This window comes from Lipophrys pholis, assembly GCF_963383615.2.
Source record: "Lipophrys pholis genome assembly, chromosome: 23".
Lineage (NCBI taxonomy): Eukaryota > Metazoa > Chordata > Actinopteri > Blenniiformes > Blenniidae > Lipophrys > Lipophrys pholis.
In genome coordinates this window covers 7,968,632-7,993,407 of record NC_137645.1, presented here as the reverse complement: position 1 = coordinate 7,993,407, position 24,776 = coordinate 7,968,632, and the positions used below count along the sequence as shown (strand labels likewise).

The 24,776-nt window shown below is 47.1% G+C and overlaps 1 protein-coding gene across 1 annotated transcript in view; it reads left to right on the top strand.

Moving 5' to 3' along the window:
* The window catches only part of LOC308127674 (receptor tyrosine-protein kinase erbB-4-like), a gene marked incomplete at both ends in the record, with an annotated part of 287,554 nt that overhangs the window by 192,058 nt on the left and 70,720 nt on the right, over positions 1-24,776 (top strand). Inside the window, 10 exons of the mRNA XM_080492871.1 lie at positions 4,050-4,188; positions 6,231-6,292; positions 9,360-9,478; positions 10,612-10,753; positions 12,297-12,410; positions 14,743-14,869; positions 15,959-16,032; positions 17,665-17,755; positions 18,537-18,742; positions 20,968-21,100. Coding sequence (XP_080348997.1) covers positions 4,050-4,188; positions 6,231-6,292; positions 9,360-9,478; positions 10,612-10,753; positions 12,297-12,410; positions 14,743-14,869; positions 15,959-16,032; positions 17,665-17,755; positions 18,537-18,742; positions 20,968-21,100 — 1,207 coding nt within the window. The remainder of the gene's footprint in view (positions 1-4,049; positions 4,189-6,230; positions 6,293-9,359; positions 9,479-10,611; positions 10,754-12,296; positions 12,411-14,742; positions 14,870-15,958; positions 16,033-17,664; positions 17,756-18,536; positions 18,743-20,967; positions 21,101-24,776) is intronic.

Genomic DNA, 24,776 nt, shown 5'->3' with positions numbered 1-24,776 from the left:
TCCATATGGCAGCCGAGCCCCCCGGCGACCGCGCAGAGACGTGACGCGACCAAACTGTGTCGCACCGGCAGAATGGAGCGCTTTGGTCCGACGCGACGGCGGATCACACGCCGCCTTCCTTTGTGTCGTTTCATAGACCACGAAGTCAATTAGACGCCCGGTAGCCAAGAACAAAATGCAAGCACGATCGAAAGAGGCTGCCGGCTTCGCCCGAGCTCGTTCAAATCCGTCTTTGGTTGACTACGATTTAATTAGCGTGCGCAGGTTTTGGTGGAAACCTCCGGATTCGTTTGATTCTGCTCGTCATTGTTGTGGCGGAAAGTTTTCCTGTCAGTTCGCGGCATTTCTCTCTTTCTTCAGGAGTCAAACCCGAAACTTGTCTCACGGAAATTTTGTTGATTGGGCACTCGCAAACTCTCGCCCTGCAGCGTGATCTGCCGTCTGAGAAGTGACAAGGCCGCCGCGGGCATTCCTTCAGGTCATCGACCCTTTGGAAAGGAATGTTCTGACGATGTCTCGTGATAACGAGGACAACGTGTTGGGTTCTGGGACATGGACTAATCCTGAATCGTTCTATAGAGAGTATTAGTCGTAGAATTCTGGATTTGGTTTTCTATGAACTTCTATGGAAGTCTGCGCTCTCCATTTATGTAAAAGGTTTGGAAATTTGGTTAAAGAGACCAATATTTCCTTTCCTGCTCGTCCTGGGTCCCCACCCCCACCCCCACCCCACCACCCCCCGCCTCTCCAACTCCTCAGCCTGTTCTCCGTTGCGAGACAATAGGTTTTATGACTACGCCGTGAATCACGGTCAGCCTGCGGAGGGCGGTGGGGGTGGCCGCCGCCGTAGCTCTCTTGTCCTGATCGAAAAGATCGAAATCGCGAAGGGAGGAAGGGAGGAGTTGGCGGGTGCCGGAGCGGGAAGCAAGGGGCCGGACTGTCAGCCATTAATGAATGACCACCTGATACAAGCTTGTCATCCCGCTGGAAGAGTTAGCGCCCGTGCTTGGATGGACAGTGGAGTTGGCAATTTGTCTCACTGATGCCATTTAAAGGGGCGGGTCCACGCGAGCGACAGTACTCCACGAAACACTTTTTCGCCAATACTAAAATGTCTGCCGAACATTTAACGGGGTCTTCATGAGCGACGCGGTGTTTATAGTTTCCCTCCAGGAATAACACTTGGAAGCTGCACGCTTACCCCGCTGCACACTTCCCCTGTTTATGGTCCCGTTTATGACAATAATAATGGCCGTGTACTTAAAACTACAGATGGGAGCCTCGCATTTGATTGGTTTCATGGGACCCTTTTTTTTTTCTCTTTCTTTTTTTTATTCCCCCCCCTTTCTTTTGCCACCGCACACATTCTGCTGTTTCAGCCACATGCCTTCCGTATTGTTCAACCAATGTCAGCTGCTGTGGGGCGACGAAAACTGCTTTGAAAGTGTTTCAAGGTGTTATGGTAGCAGTGCCAAGCGGCTATAAATTCTCCAATGCTGCACCAAAATATGACAGATAACATCTGCTGAGTCGGGGTTTTTGACGTGAACTAAGGCGTTTGTCACAAACTCCAAGGTTTTACAGTGTTAGGGCCGACGTCAGTCGAGTGCGGAGAGCTTGACTTGTGAGACCTTATCGATCAAAGAGAAGCGTCTGTAAACCTGAAGGCAACCGAGGGACACTGATAAAAGTGTCACGATCACTTTTTAAAATACCACGTGGTAGAAGTACTCTTTAGCGTTTTTTTCATGTTGCAGTTCTCCAGTATGGTTTACTCGATACTGGGCTTGTAACTCAGTGGTTTGGAGGAATTGATGTAAAAACTATGCAGAGTACACGATGAAAATCACGAAACGCGTTCCTATAATCTAATAATCTAATAATACATCCGTAATCCCTTCTATTCTGCATTAACAGAATATTCTAGTCATATTTCTAGGGTGCATTGGGCAGCCGCTACGGGGCGCTCCGAGGACCTGATGGGCGTCAATGGTCTTGCTCAAGGACCCTGTCCGCTGTGGGATTTGAACTTGCAACCTTCCCGTACCGAGTCCACTCCTCACCCAGATGCCGTCGCAGTCGGCCGACGGTGCAGCCCACTACGTTATTTCAATACGGCGTGTCCCTTTCTTCACCCGCCGTCCGTGAATGCAAGACTCCGCCTTGATAAATCGTCCCCGGTGACGGGAACATGATTACACGACGCTGCGGCTGTGGGCCATTCAGCAGGGAGACGAGGCGCCATGTCACCTCTAAGAGGGCTTTGAATAAATGTCCCCGTCTCCACCAAGGCCCACTTCCTTAATCAGGGTGTCGGATAGTAATCATTAGCTTCCCTGAGCGCGGGTCCCGGCCGCTGATTCGTCACCATAACTCATACGCCGTTAATAATCTGCCTGGAGAGACAATGCCCTTCTTTACCTTCACATAATCCAGCCTTAATCTGAACCACATTGTTACATTTTCTTTCTTTTTTTTTTTTTTTTGATAAATTTCATTTATTATGACAAGTACTTTCATGGAATCAGGCTTTATATTCAAGGAGACATGAGACGCGAGGTGATTGTATCTAAATCCCTCGACGAGGTTGAGTTATGCAGTCAGCTGGTGTCCCGGAGAGGAAGAGACACCGACTGTTGTTTCTCTTTTGCCTTGGGTCACGGCTTGGGAAGGAGAGGATTACCGCGGCATCATTTCATTCTGTGTCTATATCCAAAACCTGGATTAGTAACAGGGAGGGGGATTAGAATTTATTATCATACTCCATGCTCAGGCATCTGTTAAGGGCACCGGTCCTTGAAAAGAAACATATTTTTGCTATTAGGCAAATGCCGGATGAGGAGCCCGCCTTTGTCCCCGGCACGGCGGCTCTCCGCTTTGATGGCGGGATGTGGAGGAGGTCAAGAAAGCTGTGATCCTTTGCTTTTCGATGAGGCGGTTTGATGATTCCGGTCCCACCGAGAGAGAGAGAGAAAGGGAAGAGGGAGAGAGAGAGCCCTTGAAGATAATGGCGGAACAATAATAAAAGATGGCATTCTGTTTAAATACTACTAAATAATACCACTTTTTGAAAAGGACCAGTCTAAGTATGAGTAAAATCATTTTTGGCTACCTGCCGATACCAAGTACGGATACCATTGCTGAGCCTTAGCTACTTGCCGATATGAAGTAACGAGATCAGTTCTAGTCTTAAGCTACTTACCGATACCAGTACTAACCTGTGTCTACTTGCCGATACCATGTACCGATGCCAGTACGAACCTGTAGCTACTTGTTTTTCAAATACCGATATCGGTACCAAGTTTTAGCTACTTGCCATTATCATGTACCGATACCAGTGATATGCTGTAGCCACTTGCCGATATCAAGTACCAATACCAGTACCAAGCTTTAGCTCCCTGCCGATACAGAGTACCGCTATGAGAACTGACCTTTAGCCACTTGCTGATACTGAGTATCGATACGAGTACTTAACAAATGGTATAAAGCCTAATTAAACTCTATGCACAAACAATATGTGAAGCCTATGCATCGCCGCAATAAACCACCTCCGCACACTTGGACGGATGACATCACATTGTACTCGCCGGCTTGTATCAGGAAGCATTTTCGCAATATGTGTATATTCACTATCGGACCAGATACTGCTATCAGTATCATTGCATCCCTAATCTCTGCTTCGGTTTACTATTTCAATCAAAACACAATTATCTAATGCCTGTGCCATCAAACTCGATTTGACATTATTTGCCGCATAATTAGAAAGTTCTACCATCAGGTTTTTTTTTGGGTTTTTTTCCCTTTACGCGCTTGTGTTTGTTCTTAAAACATTTGTGTCTGCGGATGTGGCATTAAATTACCGTCTGCGTTTGTCAATAGCAGTTATCGTCACGCACAGATGCACTTCAGGGACCACCGTGTGCAGCACAATAAGAGTTAACCTTGAAGTATCGATTTCCTGCCACTTACGTACGTGTACTATATATCAGTGGCTATGTGCTCATTTCTTTCTTGATTTTTTTTTTCTTCTTTTTTTTTTTTTCTTGCAGAGATACTGAACGGTGGTGTTTATGTGGACCAGAATAAATTCCTCTGCCATGCGGACACCATCCACTGGCGCGACATTATCAAGAACCCCCAGGCCGAGCTGCTCGTGGTTCCGTCGAACAATAGCAACCTTGGATGTGAGTATATCGTGTCGATCAGGACTGTCAAGATCATTTTAGTTTAGGACGATTTCATCTTGAGGTGGGCCGGACCAATAACAGCAAATACTTTTTTTTTTTTCTTTTCTTTTTTTCTATTGTTGTGGCGCCGACTATAAGTTGAAATAACTTTATGTTTTCAGGAACCTCAACCGTACCGAAAATTCTTAACATAAAAAGAATCCTAGGCCCGGTTCACACAAGTTTTCAAGTTTTGAAAATTATGTCCGTTTGCATGGAAACGGCAGAAACAGTGCAGTTGGCATTCCAGGCCACAGGTGGGCGCTGTTGTTTGCTTTTGTAATGACACACACACGCGCCAATATCCATCTACTCGTAAAGGTGCAGAAGGACTATTTACTGCGGCTATGGTGCACATGCACTTTTCAGAAAAGTAGCATTTTCGGAAGTTGCCACGGAAACGGATTTGGAGCATTTTGAAAAAGTTGCGGTTTCCCCCTGTTTCCATTGAGAAAGTCAGAATATTTTCGAAAAATAAGCGTTTTCCACGTTTTTTATTGAGACGTAGTCGGAGCATTTTCAGAAAAGTTGCGATTTCAGCCTGTTTGCACGGAGACGGAGCGTTTTCGAAAAGTTCCACCATTTTCAAAATGCTTCACTGGGTCCGTGCAACACTACAAAACATTCCCCTTTTCATTTGGCGTTTAACCAGGGGCCTAAATGGTAGTTTCTGTTACAAAATACAGTGAATTTAAAAAAATTAAGTAAAAATCGTAGTTCGTAGCTAGCGTTCATGGTAGCATCACCATAACTAGCTAACTTTTTTTGTTTTTGTTTTTTTTAACAATTTTCTTATGGTTTGGCCCACACGTGTACGCGCATCCATTCCTCGTCCATTCCATTTGCCCGGTGGTCGTTTGGAAGCGAAAATCACATGGCGTTAGCTCAACGTGTGAACCTTTCCGTTGTTGCTGCGGCGGTCGCGGCGGTCGCGGCCGTCTGCAGCGAGGCCCACGGAGCTGCTGTCTGCCGTGCTCTTTTTTAAATCTCAGCAAATCTGACAGCTGGTTTGAAGCTGCCCACTTCCCGACTTCCCTCCCCACACCTCCTCCCTCTGTGGTCCCCCGCAGTCTCTCAGCTCCCTACCACATTGGACATAGCAGGCATCGCTATCCGGAGGACATCGTGTGTCAGAAGAAGTGGCGATTAAAAGACAGAGTCTCTCAAACTTTTTTTTATTTATTTTTTCCTGCACATTTACGTGTGATCTTTTTGCTCTTTATGTGTGGGGAGGGGAAAGTTTCTCTGGGCCCTCCGTATCAAAACATGCCACCGTTGAACAATAGCGACAGCCGATGCGGAGACACAGAATAATAGGGGGTTAGGAGGGGGGGGGGGGGCAATTTGAGACTTTTCTCTGACGAACAGGCACGATGACCTCTCGGCGCTCGCCGGCGGCACCGGCAGGGGTCAAGACACCACGCGACGGCGGTTACTCAGAAACACGTTTTTTTTTTAAGTGGGACTGCGATTTGGTTGAGTAGATGGCGCTGATTCCGGAGGAGGAAAGAGGGGGATGAAAAGGCAAACAAAAGAACAAAGGAGGTGGACAAAAAAGATGACAAGAGAGCGTGTGGGAGTTGAGGTTTCCAAATAGGGGGCCCTTTGCCAAGCCGTAGTTAGTATTTAACATTAACAACCCCGCAGTGGGAGTGGTTGAAGGGTGCCGGGTGACAGTCCGCCGCAGCATTCCACTTACTCTGTAATTAACCCGCAGTCAATTAGGACCTGATGATGGGCCGCTGGCAGGCGAGGGCTGCCAGCGCTCTGTCAGCTCCCACTTTGCCGAGCGAGCGCCTGACGGGGAAAGGGAGTCGAAGCCTGTCCTTCACGTTCCTCACGGGTCCACGAGGAGATCCGACGGGTCCGTCACTGTCGCCCGTCTGGGAGGGTTTGAGGATGGTGGTGGAAAAGGGGTGGGTGGGGGGTGTTCTTAAGTGTCTGGTGTCAGAATTTCATCAGAAGTTTGCTTGTTTTGTTGTTTGTGTGTGTTTTTGCAGGCAGGCGATGCCACCGCTCGTGCAACGGACGATGCTGGGGGCATCAGGAAGACCAGTGTCAGACGCGTGAGTATGAAGATCGTATTTTTTACTGCAAAGAGTACTCGTAAAAGAGCCCCGATAGAACCTGGGGTGGGGGTGGGGGGGCATACGATGTGATGTCATGCATCGGCAACATTGCAACAGGTAGACGAGATAGCACGAGCAATATCGGCATTTTAATTACAAACGTAAGACAGACTGTCAATTCTGTTCTGCCAAAATATCAAGAGGAGATAGAAGCTATGATACCGGCAACTTTATCACCACCAGACCAAGTAGCTATCGGCACATAGCTAAAGGTTAGTATTCGTATCGATACTTGGTATCGGCAAGTAGTTTATAGTTGGTACTCGTACTGGTACTCGAGATTGGCAAGATAGTACTCTTATTGGTACTCTGTGTCGGCAAGTAGTTTATAGTTGGTACTCGAGATTGGCAAGATAGTACTCTTATCGGTACTCTGTATCAGCAAGTAATACTCACACAGGTATTCGATATTGGCAAGCAGATAATTGTTATTACTTGTATCGGTACTCTGTATCGGCAAGTAGCTAAAACTTAGTACTAATATCGGTATGTAGAATCAGCAAATAGTTAAAGATTAGTACTAATACCGGTACCTGGTATCAGCAAGTAGCGAAAGGTTTGTACCAATATCAGTACCTGGTATCAGCAAGTGGCTAAAGTTTAGTACTCTTATTGGTACCGGTGTGACTAAGTAGATAAGATTTCATGCTCAGTACAGGTACTCAATATTGGCAAGCAGCTACATGTTATTACTTGTACCGGTACTCGATATCAGAATGTAGTACTGGTATCGGCACTTGAAAGAAACTGGTATCGGTACGTCCCTGATGTTTCCCATCCGAAAACTGAAGAGAATCTTCTAAATGCATCAACAAAACCAAGAAACCCCCGCGGAGACATCAGCTGCGACGCCCCCTGATTGGTCCACGCTGCCCCTCGCGCTGCAATCAAACACGCCGGAGTGCGTTTGCAGACCTGCACCCACTTTGTTGCACACTGCGGTTCAAACTACCAGAGCAATCACACCAGGGTTTTTCTTTAATCAGGCCAAAGCTGACTAGTGTGAATGCTCTTAGTTAGAGGAATAGTTCAGCCAGGGCGCTGACCCTGAAAGGAGTTCAGACGGAGAAATCCACTTTGTGCTTAGAGGGGGGGGGTGGAATTCCAAAAGTACCTCGAACAGTTTGTGGGAGAAATCAGATTCTTGCAAATGAATAGACAAATAATTTCACAAGCGTTCCATTAAAAAATGGAAATACTGCATGTTAGACTTTTCATGGACATTTCAATTTGTATTGAGCCAATAGAGCCAAATAATAAAATATTTTGTGTGTGTATATATGTATTTACGGATGTATAAGTTTGAACGCATATGTATGTGTGTGTGCGTTTGCATATGAACGTCAACTAGAAAAAAAAATGGATAAAACCTAAATATCTCCCGCAAATGTTACCACACCAAAGGATCTAAAACAAACGGAAAAAAAAAAAAAAAAGTTATATTTTCTATTCATCATTGTATAATGAAGTTCTGAAGACCCTGCGGACTAAACTCCGTATTTCTACGAGTGAAACAAATTTAATCCAATCAGGTGTTACTTTCAGGCCGACCAAAAAAAACCGACGACTCGGCAATGAAGCCGACGTGTTTATTGATAACCTGCGGTAACGCCAGGTCATAACATCGGAAAGTGAACGGCGGTGGGAATATCCAAACTCACGTTGCGATAGTTTAATGGCGTTGTTTATGCACGATAAATAAAAGGACCTAGTTCATCGGAGAGGACTGTTACTTCCCCGTATAATTACAGGATGTTCCACTCGTGTTTTACAGACCTCGAGAGCGCCTGGCCTGATTTTTCTCCGACTAACCCAGACTAATAGACGACAGAGCTTGTTTTTGTTTTTTGTTTTTTTTCATACCGCATCATTATGTTCGCAACTCGGCAGAGAGGGAACGCAGCACTTTTTAATGCCGCGGTTTCAAAGCTCCTGCTGACTCGCTGGCTGCCGAATCTCCAACCCCGAGATTCCTCTCTCGCAAGAGCGTTAAACAACTGTGATGCAGGGTTTTATTCTTTTTCTTTTTTTTTTTACTGACGACACTCACAACTTTCCGTTCAACGAGAAAAAGCCGGAGCGAACACAGCCTCTTGGAAGCGGCACAGTTGTGGAAAGTGTCTTTGTCCAATTGGTCTGCTTTGGCTGAATTCGGCCGTTTGTACAAACACAGATATGGAGGGGAAGTCGGATCCGGGGCTTTTATTGTGAAGCTCTGTTTACGCTTGAGCGCCTGTCCACACAAGAACCGCCGGTCCGCGTAACCCGCCGATCGTCCGCACGGGCAACATTTTAAAACGCCGCCCCGGCTTTGAGGTGCGGATAGGGAAAACGGTGATGTCATCGCCCCCTACCTCGTGACCCCGGTAACCGGTCAACCCTACGTCAGTTTCATAAGGTCACATGTTGGACTTCTAGAGCCCGAAGGCGAACGGGGAATTGGAGCTGGATTTTTGGACCAGCGAGACCCGTGTGAAAGTTTTTGAAAAACTGGACAACAACGACGCTTTTGGCCCGTCGTTTTATTTTGACAGTCACCGTGACGACGATCCAGCTTGGTCGTCTGTACCCCCGGAATGTCCGTGGACTCACCATTGTGGAAGCGAAGACAAAAACTGATTTCCACCTGAAACTTTTAGTCCTGAGACTCTCCAGTCGTGCCTGGCAGCTGGCAAGCAAACTCCACTTTTAGATGCAAGGCACTGGAGGATACGAAGATGATCCAAGGGCACCTACGTGTTTCTTTTTTTTTTTTTTTTTTTTTTGTTGAGTCTTCAAACCGATGACCTTGTGGTCACCAGCCTACTTTCTGACCTTTCGGTTCCAGAAGCCCCTCAGGTGTTTCAGCGAGCAGCTGTACGCGAGCGTCTATACCTCCGCAGGAAGGTTGGGGGTGGTGATATTGTCTCTCTCTTTTTGTGTGTGTCTATTTGTGTGTGTCAGACCTTTAAAAACACCTCACTTTTTTTTTTCTCCCCCTCGCCCCCCCCCCCCCCCCTCGCAGTGACAAAAACGGTGTGTGCAGAGCAGTGTGACGGGCGATGCTTCGGGCCTTACGTCAGCGACTGCTGCCATCGAGAATGTGCCGGCGGCTGCTCAGGCCCCAAGGACACGGACTGCTTCGTACGTGAGAGACAGAAGCAAACACACACACACACACACACACACACACACACACACACACGCGCACGCACGCCGTCTTCCCGTCAACATTTCCTCAGTTCCCCGCGTCGCGCTTCTCGCCGCCGTGGCCGTCATTAGCCGGGAGCGTCGTGTTACGACACAGGTTTTGAACACGCGCGTGACGACGCTACACGGGATTTCCAGACGGCGTCCCAACGCCGCGAAAGGTGGCAATGGACTCGAACAAAGACATCCGCCGCAGCACGAGACATGCAAAAAAAAACGAGTTTTCGTAACACAATATCTCCCAAATACCTCAATTTACTCGGTAATCCGTCGTCCTTCAGAACAAAGACGATTTGCTTGGATTCACCGAATCCGCCGACTTCTTGAAGGTACCCTTGAAATACGGCGAAAAAAACCGACCCCGGCGGGGGTTTTTGACTGAGCGGAGGTCGCCGTGACCTCCCCCGATGTGTCCCCCCCCCCCAAAGAGAAGACGATTTTCATCAATCGAGGGAGGGACGCAAACGAGCCTCGTCAGCCACGCAGTTCATTAAGTCGACGTTTCTACGTGTCCGGCATCTGCTCCTCGTCCACTTTGTTTACCTGCTGATAGATTGTCGGTCATTTCGCCGGGCCGTAAAAGTCCGGCGGCAGCAGAAGCTCCTCAAAGAACGAATTGGTGATTCAGTGCTCCAATTAATGTCCCTTTTATCACTTTAAGTTGTGGGCGGGCAAAAAAAATAAATAAATAAAAAATGGGCGCACGCACACGGAGATGATATTGTAGTTGTAATTCACAGAAAGGCTCATCCAATTCAATTACTGTCGCTGCGGCCCGTGGCCGCCGCCGACAAAACACTTAGGAGGTTTATGGGAAAACATTTCACCGTTTACATCGCGGCCGTAGATCAATGGCGCCAATTCTCTTCTCCCGTTTTGGCGTTCAAAGGGACGCGGCACGGCGGTACGACTCGCCGCGCGGCGTCAAAATGAAATGCGGCCGTAATACTCCGTGACTTCTGCTCAGAAAGGGTGGGGTTGAGGGTGGTGGGGGTCGAACAGCCTCGTGGGGTTCCCCTGGTGGAGATAAACCTTTTGGTTCTCGCTTCTCTTCTCTCTCTCCGCAGGCCTGCACCAATTTCAACGACAGCGGCGCCTGCGTGACCCAGTGCCCCCAGCCGTTTGTGTACAACCCCACCTCGTTCCAGCTGGAGCACAACCCCAGAGCCAAGTACACCTACGGCGCCTTCTGCGTGAAGAAGTGTCCGCGTAAGTCGAGCCGGCGCCCCCCCCCCCCTTCGGGTTTTCACCGTTTATCCTGGAAAATCAAGACGCCGGGACGCCAGACAAGTTATTCCAAGTTGAGATAAATGACTGCGGGTCTCAATCGGCTCGTGGCTGCGCCATCTGGTTCGGCTCCTGGCAGCTGAAGGAAACAAAATAAAGAAAAAAAAAAATAATAATTAAATAAAAAAAAAAAAAAAAAAAAAAAAGCAAATCTTAGCTCTTCCCTTCACGGATCCGGAGTCAAGAGTGCAGCGGTGGAGCGACGACAACAGATTGCAGATTCAAGTTCCACTCATCATCAAACGCGCAGCGCTTTCTTTTTATTCTTTTTTTTTTTTTTAAAAATCTGCCGCTACTAATTTTGGTTCGTTATGTTTCCCCGGGACTCTTATTTGATCGTTATTCAGATGTGATTGAATTGTGATCTATTCCTCACCATTAAGGGTGGAAACTCGCACCACAGCGTTTATTAAGTGGTAGTTGTTCGGTAGCGTTTTGAGTGTCCGTTGACACGACAGCGATATGTTAAGTTTTTGAAAACGCTCCGACTCCGTTTTAGTGGTAATGTGGGAAGACACAAGTTTTTTGAAAAAGTTTTGACTCCGTTTCCGTGGAAGGAGAAGCTTCTGTGGAAATGTGGAAAAATAAGCAAAATTTTGAAAATGGAAACTGAAGGGGAAGGGGAATGGGGGGGGGGGGGGGGTAGCAACTTTTTGAAAACTCTCTGATTCTATCATAGTAAAAACAGGGGAAATAGCAACTTTTGGAAAATGCTCGGACACTGTCCTGGTGGAAATGGGCAGGGCGGGCGTAACTTATTCCACCTGGGGGGGGGGGGGATTTGGGTAACTCAAAAGGGGGGACATGGCAACTTCTGTAAAAATGCTCCGAATCAGTCTGAAAATGCTCAGACACTGTCTCGGAAAGAAAAATGCAACTTCTTAAAAATAATCTGATTCCACCTCAGTAGAAATGGGGGGGGGGGGGGGGGGGGTTACATTTTTAAAACACTCCCATTCCATCTCCGTGGAAATGGAGCAAAACTCAACTTTTGGAAAACGCTCTGCCTCTGTCTCCATGGAAACAGACAAAACAAAACCTACAGTTTGAAAACGCTTTGACTCCATTTCCGTCAAATAGGGGGAAAACGCTATAAATCCATATAACCGGGAAAAACTCATCTTTTGAAAAACCCTCTGATTCCAACTCATTTGAAATGGGGGTAAAACGCAATTTTTCAAAAAAAAAAAAGATGCTTCGACTCCATGGAAACGGGGAACAACGCCGCCTTTTGAAAACGCAACTTGAGTAGATTTTCGCAACAACAACCAACAGCGCTTCCTTGTGGCCTGGCAGGCGAATGACACCATTTTCAATGTTTCTGTCGTTTGCTGTGTAAACAGACATCGCTTTGCCAAACGTTGCAAAACTTTCCCCAAACGATGCTTTTTCCACTTGAAACCCTGTCGTGTAAACGGGTCCTAATTCCTCCTCTTTTGTCGTTTTTGTTTTGTCTGTTTGTTAGACAACTTCGTGGTGGACCACAGCTCCTGCGTCCGAGCGTGTCCCAGCAACAAGATGGAGGTGGAGGAGAACCGCATCAAAATGTGCATCCCTTGTACCGACATCTGCCCCAAAGGTACGCGCACGACTAGTCCGAGGCACTAAAACCTACCGCGCGGGGTTCCTGTTCATAAATCATGGCGTTCGCTCCAAAAGGCTCCACCTGAAGTGTCAGCCTCCGTCACTTTGAGGAACTCCTCTCCGCAGACCAATTTTGATGAAACTCGCAGTGATGATGTATTTTATTGCCCGCTGTCCCATCGAGTGCCGGCATCACTCAGCAGACCCGGTGGAGCCTGTCAGCTTTTGTCACCGAGAACAGACGGGGCGCTCCAAGAGAGCAAAGTGCAGGACGGGTTTTAATCCAAGCCCCCCCCCCCCCCCCCCCCCCCCCTCCCACCCCACCCCCCGCCCAGATTCATAATATCTACTTAAAACGTATTAATCGAATAACTTTGCGCCAGCAGTGACGCCACAGAATCCAAAGGAGCCAGAAGGAATTGCCCCAGAAGCTTATGCCAAATGTAATTTGTTTTTACCGCAGCCAGATTAGCTTTTTGTGTCTCCCTCCAAAACAGTCCTTAAAAAGTGATTTATTGATTCCAAAACATATCAACGTGTTGAGATTAATCCGAGCGACACGCACTGCTGGCATCATCCGCTGGGTGTTAATCCTGTCGCTTCACTGATGCGTTGTATTCAGTAGGGACGCGCCGATACCTGTTGTTTAAAGAGTATTGACCTCAACTAATGGAGATACTGAGTGCCGATATCAGTGCTAACTTTCTTCTAATACTGAGACTGAGTACTGCTATGAGTACTAACCTTTTGCTAATACTGATTCCAAGTACTGATATGAGTACTAATCTTTATCTAATACTGATACCGAGTACCGATATGAGTGTGAACCTTTTGCTAATATCGATACTGAGTACCAATATGTCTACTAACTTTTAGCTACTTGCTGATAATGAATACCAACACAAGTACCAACCTGAAGCTATTGCCAACACTTGAGTACCGATACGAGTACTACCTTTTAGCTACTTGCTGGTACTGAGTACTGATATGAGTACTAATTTTGAGCTACTTGCTGATACTGAGTACCAATACAACTACTAACTTTTAGCTAATGCCGATACCGAGTACCTATATGAGTACTAACCTTTAGCTACTTGCCTGTGTCAAGTACCAATATAAGTACTAACATTTAGCTTATGCCTGTACCGTGCACTGATACGAGTCCTAACATTTAGCTGCTTGCTGCTATTGAGTACCGATATGATTGCTAACTTTTAGCTACTTGCCGATACTGGGTACTGATACTAGTACAAACCTTTAGCTATTGCCCAAACAGAGTACCAATACCAGTACTAACCTATAGCTACTTGCTGATACTGAGTAACGATATGAGTATTATCATTCAGCTACGTGCCAATAGCGAGTACTAATACTTACTGAATGCCATAAAATCTCATTTATACTCCATTTGCAAACAATGTGCGAAGGCTATGCGTCGCTGCATAGTACCCGCCGAGTTGTATCTGGGGATTTATTTTCAAGTACGAGTACCCCGCGCAGTATCGGGCCAGATATCGATATCAGTATCGGTGCATCCCTAACATTCAGTACTAACTTCCTGGATATTTAAATCACTATAGACCCAAGCTGCATCGATGCGGCGCAGTAATTGTGCTTGTGTTGAATCTCTGGAGTTAATTAACGTTATGAAGAAGACGATAGCGTCTACCTGCTCGGTAATTACGAGTCGGATCATCAGCTAAACGTCTCCCGACGTGCGTTATGAAATTGAACTAAATACTTCACACCGACGCCGGGCGGTGGTTGGGGGGTGTAGGGGGGGTGTAGCGGATCCCATCGTTCCCACAGAGGTAACTGATTCGGCCTTTCTCTGTGGCGTCCCATCGATTGGCTAATCTCCTGATTACATCGCCGCGGCGCGGGGGGAGGGGTTAATGAGGGATAGCCCGAGGAACTGTGGGAAATGATAACAAATTAACATTTCAGATGTGGAATTGGCTGGTATAAATCACTATCAAAAACTGGTTACACCACTTAATGCCAACCTTATTCATCATCCCCGCCGCCTCTGTCAGAAATACTTGGCTCACGCTAGACCGCCAGTGTAATTAATGCAGATGTAATGAATTCATTATGGGGGAAGGAATTGGCTGCGGATTGGCCGGCGCTTTCATCAAAAGAACCCCAGTGCATGAGAGAGGCTGCGGCCTTGCGCCAAAAGGACGGTATTTTATTTTATTTATTTTTTTAATGAAATAGGGTGAAATATGAAAAAAAAAAAAAAAAGTGTTAATATGCTCCGAATGAGGCAAGCAAGGACATTTCTAAAGCTGACTGTGTGTTTTGATTTACTTTATTTTGTAAAGTGTGCGACGGGATCGGCACGGGCAGCCTACAGACGGCTCAGACCGTGGACGCCAGCAACATCGATAAGTTCGTCAACTGCACCAAAATCAACGGCAACCTCATCTTCCTCATCACGGGAATTAAAGGGTGAGTGGCATGGTCAAAAAAAAAAAAAAAAAAAAGAATCTAGAGCAAGTTGCAGAATTTGTCGATTGATTTCATTCGGCTCCGTTTTGCTCGCCAGCAATTCGAATTATTGCCGCGGCGCCAAATGCAACAAGTATTTCAAGGAACTCTCAAAAAGAAACACCATGAATTCAACAGGAGCAAGTAGAGAAGAGAGTGGGAAGGAAAAACTCCTGAACCAGACTCGGAGGTGGAGAAACCTGCAGAACCAGACTCAGAGGTGGAGAAACCTGCAGAACCAGACTTGAGAGGTGGAGACTTTCTGCAGAACCCGACTCACAGGTGGAGACTTTCTGCAGAACCAGACTGAGAGGTGGACAAACCTGCAGAACCAGACTGGGGTGGACAAACCTGCAGAACTAGACTCAGCGGTGGACGAACCTGCAGAACCAGACTCAGAGGTGGGGAAGCCTGCAGAACCAGGCTCTGAGGTGGACGAACCTGCAGAATCAGACTGAGAGTTGGAGAAACTCGCAGAACCAGACTCAGACGTGAAGACTTTCTACAGAACCAGACTCAGAGGCAGAGAAACCTGCAGAACCAGACTAAGAGGTGGAGACTTTCTGTACAACCAGGCTCAGAGGTGGAGAAGCCTGCAGAACCAGGCTCTGAGGTGGAGCCTTTCTGCAGAACCAGACCCGGGAGCCTTTCTCTCTCTAAAAATATGTTTTTGACATTTTTCACTATATTCTAGTAAACTTTCCACTTGCAGCGTTTTCGAGATCACACCCCGATCAATCAATCAAAGCGCGCTAATCACAACGTTTGACCGTTGAACCGTCTGATAATTGTTCTGGGATTCTTACCGAACCCGAACTCGGTACACAAGTCGGCAGATTAAGACGGATACAAACAGTCTTTAACGGTGTCAGAGAGAATCTGGCAGGAGAAGGTCAATGAGACGCCGTCTCACTCTTCAATCACCGGCCGCTGTCAGCGCTGCGCCGCCGCGCCGCAGACGGCGTTAATGTGGAAATATGAACGTCCGTTTGACTCGATTTGCAAAGAACTCTCTCCTGAATCCCCGCCGTCTTTATGTCCTCCTGCCAGGGACATGTATCACGGCATCGGACCCCTGGATCCGGAGCGTCTCAACGCGTTCCGCACCGTGAAGGAGATCACAGGTGAGCCTTCGATTCTACTCCCATATTTCTACGGGCGGTCCCCCGTGTTGATCCATCAGCTGTCGGAGGCCCTCGGGGACCCGGGATACTTTCGGTATATTAAACCGCGACTTGCAGTTGAGCCAAACAGCTAATGGAGTGAAACTGCATTTTCATAATGAAAAACCTCGGCAATAAGAGAGAGCAATGACCATTCTATAGACGCCATTTCCTGCTCCCATCCCTTCCTAATGTCATTTCCAGCGATGCCGATTTGATATAATCTGTCATTAAAGGCAAGTGTAACCAGACAAATTGCCCAGAATATTATACATCCATTCTTTTAATTAGAGTATATTGTCTTCTCAGAATGAGTTTGAACTTCCCGGAAAGCTACGACCAGAATCTGTCCCAAGGCAACAAAAGGGTTTGATTCCCCCCCCACCCCCCCACCCCCGTCCGTGATTCCTTTACGAGATCATCAGACGCATTCAAGTCTTTTTTTATTTTTTTTTTTTACCCGTTTTTTCCTTTATCTTTCTTTCACCTTTGCTACTGGAAACAATATACTTCTAATGTGTAGCAATTATCCATGCTCCAGTTGAAGGAGAAGGCCCTGTTTCCCACAATGTGTAGGAGTCTCTGAAAGTTTGCCGGAACGTCTTTCCGTCCACTGCCCACGCTGTTTGAGTCGCTGTTGTTTTCGACAATGGGGAGTAGCACTCACGGTGGTTCGGGTGGCGTTACGCCAGAACGTGCTTATTACCGATGAATAAAACCTTTTTGAAGTAGGCGCTGGAGGTTGTCATCGTTTAACATATCAAAGGTGGTCACAGATTACTACACGTATACATTTCAGAGAGTTTACGTGATACATTTATATAAAAAAGGCAAAACTTTTGTTGTGTTTTTGGGAGTGTATTTCTAGAACGACGGTGGAAGGTGGAACTATTTGCAAATTATTTGACTCCGTTTCCATGGAAACGGGAGAAAATGTACCTTTTTTTTTTTAAAACACCCCGTCAAACGCAACTTTTTGTGCTCGGACTCCGTAACTTTTCGAAAATGTTCCGGTTCCTCCGTCAAAACGGGTGAGAAGACTACTTTTTGAAACGCGTTCTGTCTCAAGTCTAAATGCACGTTTTTGAAAATGCTCCGTTCACGTGGAAACGGGGGTAAAACGGAACTTTGTGAAAATGGGGGGAAACAAATTCTTTTGAAAACGCTGCTACACAGTTCAGGCGCACCTGCGTTCTGGACATGCTCAATAAGTGGACAATAACAGCGCCCACTAGTGGCCCAAAATGAAACACATCATTTTCCGCATTTCTGCTGTTTCCATATAGACGGAAATCGTTTTCAAAATGTTATGTCAATGCGTTTTTGCTAGAAACATTGTCACGTAAAGCTCCTATATAGTGCGTGCAACTTTTCGAAATCCGTGCCGCGGAGGGCAACATGCTGTACTTAATAAACTTGTACACTTTCCACACAAAGATCAAGAACGCGTCAAAGCAGTTCAACTCGAAACTGCTCATACGCTTTACAGAATAGGAACGCTTTCAACAATGGCTGCCATGCGAAGTGTTGGACAGAGACGGCGTTTTTAGAGGTGCTGAGTCGGTTTTCATCTCCGAGTTTTGTTGTCCGCAGGTTTCCTCAACATTCAGTCTTGGCCCGAGAACATGACGGATCTGAGCGTCTTCTCCAGCCTGGCGACCATCGGTGGCCGATCCCTGTACAGGTGAGGCCCCACACACACACACACACACACACACACACACACACACACACACAAGAAGGACATTAACTCCAACGTGGGTGTGTGTGAATGACACGTGCATCCGATCAGCCGTCTCCCTTCACAAAAGTAGCGTCTCGTTTCTTTTCTCGCCGGGATGCTTTCCTGCCTCCGTCGGCACAGACGCGCTTTGAAGCGCTGCTGTCACACAGCTTTGATTAGGCCTGTTTTGATAACAGGCTCCGTGTTTGCTTACAAGTGGCAGATCCCAGGGATAACGCTGGCAGAGTCAAAGGAGCTCCAGCCTTGTTTTCCTTAACGCCGGCGATGAACGTGTCGCTCGGCGATGTTTCGGCGGCATCCTGGGGCTGGAAGGGACGCTCATTATTTCTGTCCTGCACATTTCTCTCTCTCTTTTTTTTTTTTTTTGTTTTGTCATCTCTTTGTCTCTTCAAGACTTCCTTTAACTCGTCCTCTCCTTTCCGCTTTTTTTTCCCCCCAAACACATGCTCTTCTCTGCGTTTTCACTTTTTCACCTGTCTGTCTTCTAATTTCTCTCCTTTTATATCTCACCATCATTTTATTTTTTTTTTACTTAATCCTCAGCGTCCTTTTCTCCTTCTTTCCGTTCTATCTTGTTAAAAGTTCTTTCGAAAACCTCCCCCTGTGCCTCAAACTGTTCCTACTAAACCTTTTACTTCTCTTTGATATCTTTTTTTTTTTTAACACTTTCTCACTTACCTCCCCCCCCCCCCCCCACACTCTTATTTCTCCTCTCTTGCAGTGGAAGCGGTATTTCTCTTTTGATCCTCAAGCAGCGTTGGATCTCCTCCCTCCAGTTCCAGTCGCTGGACGAGATCAGCGCCGGGAGCGTGTACATCTTCAACAACAGCCGCCTCTGCTTCTACAACACCGTCAACTGGACGTCGCTCTTCAGGACCCCGAGCCAGAAAGTCCTCGTCCGCAACAATCGGGATCCGAGTGAATGCAGTGAGTGGCGGCGGCGGGGGGTGTTGAAATAGCGATATCGCTCACTGTGAGGAAAAAAAAACATTGATTTTTATGAATTCCGAGCAACATTTCGAAAGAATTAGTGACAAAAAAAAAGAATCTTGAAAAGTTCATGTCTCAATATGAGGGATGCAATGCCGATACCAGAACTCGAGTACTCGCAAAATATCCTCAACACAACACGGCAAGTATACCGTGATGTCAACCGGCTGAAAAATCGGCAGCAGAAAGACAAGAGGGAACGAGTAATGTCAGTTTCCTAACAGTGATAATCGTCCCCATACCTGGACTGACGTCCCAGAAGTGAAGACAGTCTGTCCTCTCTCTCCCTGGCTTGTTTCAGTCTTCAAGGGTTTAGCCAATCCCATTCAAGGTAGGCTCCTCCCTTTGACTCCTCCCACAATTAAGCAGCTCTGCTCTGGCACATGGCACCACGAGAGGAAGTACTTCCTCCTCTTCCCATAGATGGGCGTGTGTGGGCGGAGCCAGTCCAGCTCACAGAGACACAGCAGATTCTGAATGGAGCTCCTGTGATCCAATATTCAAATGGTTGAAAAGTACCTGGTATCGGCATGTAGCTAGAGGTTAGTATTCGTATCGGTACTTGGTATTGGCATGTAGCTAGAGGTTAGTACTCATATCGGTACCCGGTATCGGCATGTAGCTAGAGGTTAGTACTCATATCAGTACTCGGTTTCGGCATGTAGCTAAATGTTAGTACTCATATCGGTACTTGGTATCAGCAAGCAACTAAAGATTAATACTGGCATTTTTAAAAAGTGGTATCGGTGCATCCCGAATGAGCATGTGTGAAACATTACCTCCGGTGTGAGCTAAAGGATTGTATTTAATGTAAATACATCGCTTGAAGATATTTTGTCCCTCGGATATCTTCCACGTCAGGTGATTGGAATCTCTTTTCCACCGAGAGTAGAAAAGAAATCAGGTATTTCCTTCTTCTTCTTTTTTTTTTGTTTTTGTTGTTGCCTTTCTTACTTTGAAAATCCTTAAAAGCTCATTTAGCCATCCCGAAGGGCTTGCGACGGCAAATCATGTGTCTGTAAGTGCTCGAGTAGGACGCACACACACACACCCGCACACACACGCACACACACGCACACACACACACACACACCAACACACCAACACACCCACACACACACACTCGCGCTCTTTTGTCTTCACACACGGACCTGTAACCAGACACCTATTAAGCTCTCCCCGTTCCCTTATTCCTCTCCCATTAGAGGTTTAATTAATTCCAAACTTTGTTTCCCTTTCGCATATCCCCACAAATCCCAGCCTCGCTTCGCCGACGTGCCCGTCTCCATGGCGACCGTATCGCCGGCGTCGCTGGCTGCTTGGCCATGAAAAGCCCTCATTCAGCTCCCGGGGACGCCGTGCGTGGCGTGGCGCTGATGAAACAAGAGAAACGGCTTCATCAAAAAAAAAAACTAAAACCAAAAAAAAAAAACATGATTATGAACCCACGTGCGCGGCCCGTGAGAGGAAATAAAGACAAGCAGGTTCGCTGTAGTTTTTTCTCGGCACCGCCACGCTGCAGCCGATATCGTTAGGCGGTTAATGAGTGCGTGTGTGTGTGTGTGTGTGCGGCGATCGATCGACGGGACCTTACCGAGGCCTCTTCATTAGGCTCAACCTTCTGTTGAGCATCGACTGTTTGTTGACAAAGGGTACGACCCCCCCCCCCCCCCAAACACCCACCCACCCCTCCCACCCCCGACTGGGTCGCTCTCTTCCCCGGATGCAGGAGGTGGGGGAGTTAGATGAAAAAAGCATCGATTGTTGTGGTTTGAACTGGGAAAAAAAAAAAAAGAAAGAAAGAGAGAAAGTGGGCGCCGAGGGGTGGTGGTCAGGCCGCTCTCTAATGGCGGAGGTGTGGGGAATACCAATGCCGGCTGACACAGCTGGACTTCCTTCTGGATCCACCGAGCAATACAAAGCCCATTCTCCTCACGTGTGTCGCCACGAGTCGCCCGATTTCAGCTGGCGGCGGCGAGTGGCCTTTGTATTGTCGATCGCAGTCGATGAGGCGCCGCCACCCCAATCGGTAGCCGTTTCCGGAGAGGGGGGGTTTTCCGTTTTCTCGGTGTAGCCGGAACGTTCAACCCACTGTGGCAACTCTGAAAATCGCAAGCGAGCAAATTGCTTTTGTCGCTGTGGTGTTCTGTTCCCTTTTGCAGCTCAGCAGCGGATGGTGTGCGACCGGATGTGCTCGGACGACGGCTGCTGGGGTCCGGGGCCGGACCAGTGTCTCTCCTGCCGCCACTTCCGTCGAGGTCGAACCTGCGTGGAATCCTGCAACCTCTTTGACGGGTGAGGAGTAAAAACCTTCTTTTGCTGACCCGGCACAAAATCTGTACCAACTGTAAACACGAGCTCCTGTATGTCGGATCGTTACGGGTTGTTTTTTGGGTTTTTTTCCCGGGGAAAGCCGCATTAATTCCCCCGCCGAAGAGCGGCAAACGTGACAAGCGGAGAAAATAAAATCAATTTAGCCGCTTCAAATGCGTGAGAATGAAGTGAAAACGCCCTCCGGGGGCTCCGGAGGAGGAGGAGGAGGAGGAGGAGGAGGAGAGCCTAATTGCCGATTGGCACGAATGTAAATGAGGGGAACCAATAAGGAATTTCACAGTGCGGCCTGTCAAAGGGAACATTTGGCCGCGCGTCGCATCCATTGTCCAAAATCCATTTCGATATATTGTCCGAGTGTTACATTTCACTGCAAATTGCCCATTGGCTCTGACAGATACGAGTGTTTACTGCGGCGAAATGACGGACATTTTAGTGACCAGAGGCCCTTCAGGAGCGCCCTAACTATCCTACCGGCGCTCGGTTTCCCGGTTCGGAATAAATTGCATTCAGGTCATTGCTTTCTGTTGCCAAGAGGCACATCAAAAAGATCACTGCTGACTCACCTGTAGGGAGGGGGGGAGGGGGGGAGGCGGGGGGGGAGACACACTCTACACTCTTTTTTTTTTTATTTTATTTTTTTTATTTGAATGAATGAGGGGATGTTGTGAATCGCAGCACCCTCCGTCATGTTGACTCGTTGCCGGTACCGTTTGTGGGAGGGAGGCTTTGAAGTTGCCGGTAGTGGGAAGGAAAAAAAATATATATATATATATATATATATAAAAAAAAAGCGAAGGCTTTGAAGAAGACGAGGGAGAGACGCGTGGCAGGGAGCCCCCCCCCCCCCCCCCCATCCACCTCTCTACCGCACTGTAAATACAGTCACCGGCCTGAACTCTGGGATCAAAAAACTGTGTTTCCTAAAGGCTCGCTGGTGTTCGGAGTCACCTGCCGAACAAGCACGCTTCAAACATATACCTGTCAGAGTGGGTGGAAAAAAAGAAAAAAAGCTTTTTGAAGATGAAAAACTGAATGAAAACCTTAAATAACCTCCACAGGTTCTACGCGGCCCGAATACCAATTTGCCGGTGCGGTTAAAGCACATTGAGTGAATAGACAGTATTAAGGATGAGCAGAGGCAGTAATTAAAGTAGAAAAGGAACAAACAGTGCAGATTAAAGTGAGTTAAATAGCAACGGCATGAATCAGCAGGACAGAGCGCGCCGTCGATACCCAGCTCTCTCGGAGAATAAAAGCCCGAAACATAAGAATCCCGAGCAGCAGAGAGTCGGACGGCGGGTGATTTATCACGAGGAGTCCCGCGCTCATTGTCTGAGGCGACGCGATTATTCAGTGAATGGTCAAAGTTGCGATAAAAAAAAAAGAAAAAAAAGAAAAGGGAAATATTGTCGAGAGTCATGAGGAGGAGGTGCCGAACGTCTAAAAATAAGATAACAGGAGGATCTTTCATCAGTTTCTCATTCGACAAAAGAGTTCAGGGGGAAAGAAAAACGAGAGCGCGCTTCCAAACCAAATGTCAGATTTTGTTTAGTACTTTTATCAGTGTGAACTTTAAAAGTAATTCAGCTATCTCTTTTTTTTTTTTATTTTTTTTTTTAATCATTTCATTTGAAGAGTTCCAGTGCAGCCTGATCAATGACGATCTATTCAAAGCAGATTATGTGTAACAATACGTGGAGAGGTTTGATATACTGATATCGCTGTGTCATCGGCATACATGCTGATTCACATTCGTGCATAAAAACGGATGTAAAGAAGGTAGTTTCTCATTAAATTCCTTTTATATTTAATCTACGACGCCCGAGATGCAGTTTTTCTTGTAGTATGAAATATACGCGAACCCTCTACTGCGATATTTGTCTTCAAATGTAGGGCGTAAAAGGATTAATGCAATCTTTACAGTAACATAATCCAAATAGTAAGGACAACGTTTCAAGTCAGAAAAGTTTTGCGTTTGCAACATTTTGAAAATGATGTCTGTTTATGCGGAAATGGGAGAAACAACGAAAACGATATTGTTGGTATGTAAGGCACGGAGTTGGTGCTGTTGGCGGTTTTTCAAAAACGTTGCGAGATGGAATTGGAATATTTTCAATAAGACCGAGCTATTTCAAAAAGATGCGTTTTCCCTCGTTTCCACGGAGACAGAGTCGGCGCTTTGTCAAAAAGTAGCCTATTCCCCCGTGTCCACTGCGACAAATCTTTTCCAAAAAGTTGCGCTTTACACCATTTTGACAGAGACTTGAATTGGAGCTTTTCCAAAAAGTTGCGTTTTCTCTCATTTCCAAGGAGAAATAGTCTTGTCTTTTTTTTTAATACAATTTTTTCCCCCCATCTCCATGGAGTTGCAGTGGGCGTGTTTGTAAAAAGTTGCACTTTCCCCCGTTTTGATGGAGATCCAATTGAAGCCTTTTCAAAAAGTTGCTTTTCCCCCCCAGGTCCATGGAGACAGTGTCAGAACATTTATAAAATAGTTTTTTTTCCCCCCACCCGTTTCCACAGAGACGGAGTGAGAATATTTTCAAAAAGTTCCACCTTTGCGAGCTGTTTTCAGCCCCATTGTCGTGTAAACGGACACACAAAACACTATGAAAACGCTCCGTTTGCTGCGTAAAGGAGTTACTCTCTCCCTGGTATTTTTACTTAAGTATCCACGAGTTTTTCCACTCTACATCTTTGTTTCCTCGTCTCTCCACTTCTTAACAATCTCTTTGATGATTTCAGGTTCTAACTGGGCCAAACTTTGTATTTAGAAAGTGAAAAATTTGTAACATTAGTTGTTGGTCGGTCCCGTAACCATCGAGTGACATCCTGTATCGTCTCTTAACGAGTGTGTACAAGCGCTTCCCCTATATGCGGCTTAATGTCTCACTTTGTTCCCGAGCTGCTGAACTCTATATCTCTGAAGAATTTAGTGTTGGCTCGTTAAAAATGTTTTCAGGTTGGTAATTTTGAAAGAGCTCCGGATTCCTCGGCTCGCTCTCGATCCACGTCTCTATTCTTAATGAGGAAAGGCTCTAATTCCCCTCAGTTTCCTACGCCTGTTGAATAAAACAAAGGCAGAGCGAAAGGATGGGGGGGGGGGGGGGGGGGACTGAGAAGGTGTCCAGTGAGAGGGAGGAAGTGGGTCAGGGAAAAGTGTTTAATTAAAAAAGTTGCTCCCGTGGGCTCACCACGCGCTCCGGATTTGTTCGGAGGTCTGAACGGTGGCCGCCGTCCAGCTTAAAACAGGGCTAATCCCCCATCAGGCCTTCCTCCGATCCCCCCCCCACCCCCACCCCCACCCCCCACCGGACGCGGCGCACTTCCAGCCGTGAAGGGGGGGGGGGGGGGGGGAAATCAGGAGGAACGGCTTTGAACGGAATAGAAATGACCCCAGAGAGCCGCCGCCGCCGAGGCCCCTTTGTCTCCCGCCCATTCTCCTCCATGGATTCCGTCCTCCCTTCAAAACCAACAAAGGAGATCTCTCCCCACTGTTTTAAAAAGGATTCCCCCGGACGGCGCTTCCAGGAGAGGAATCTCATTTATTTGGGAACAAGGGGAAAGACAGAAACAAGGGGGAGAAGAAGAGCTGTGGGAGTTCCCTTTGAGTCCGGCGAAACATCATTAATGAAAG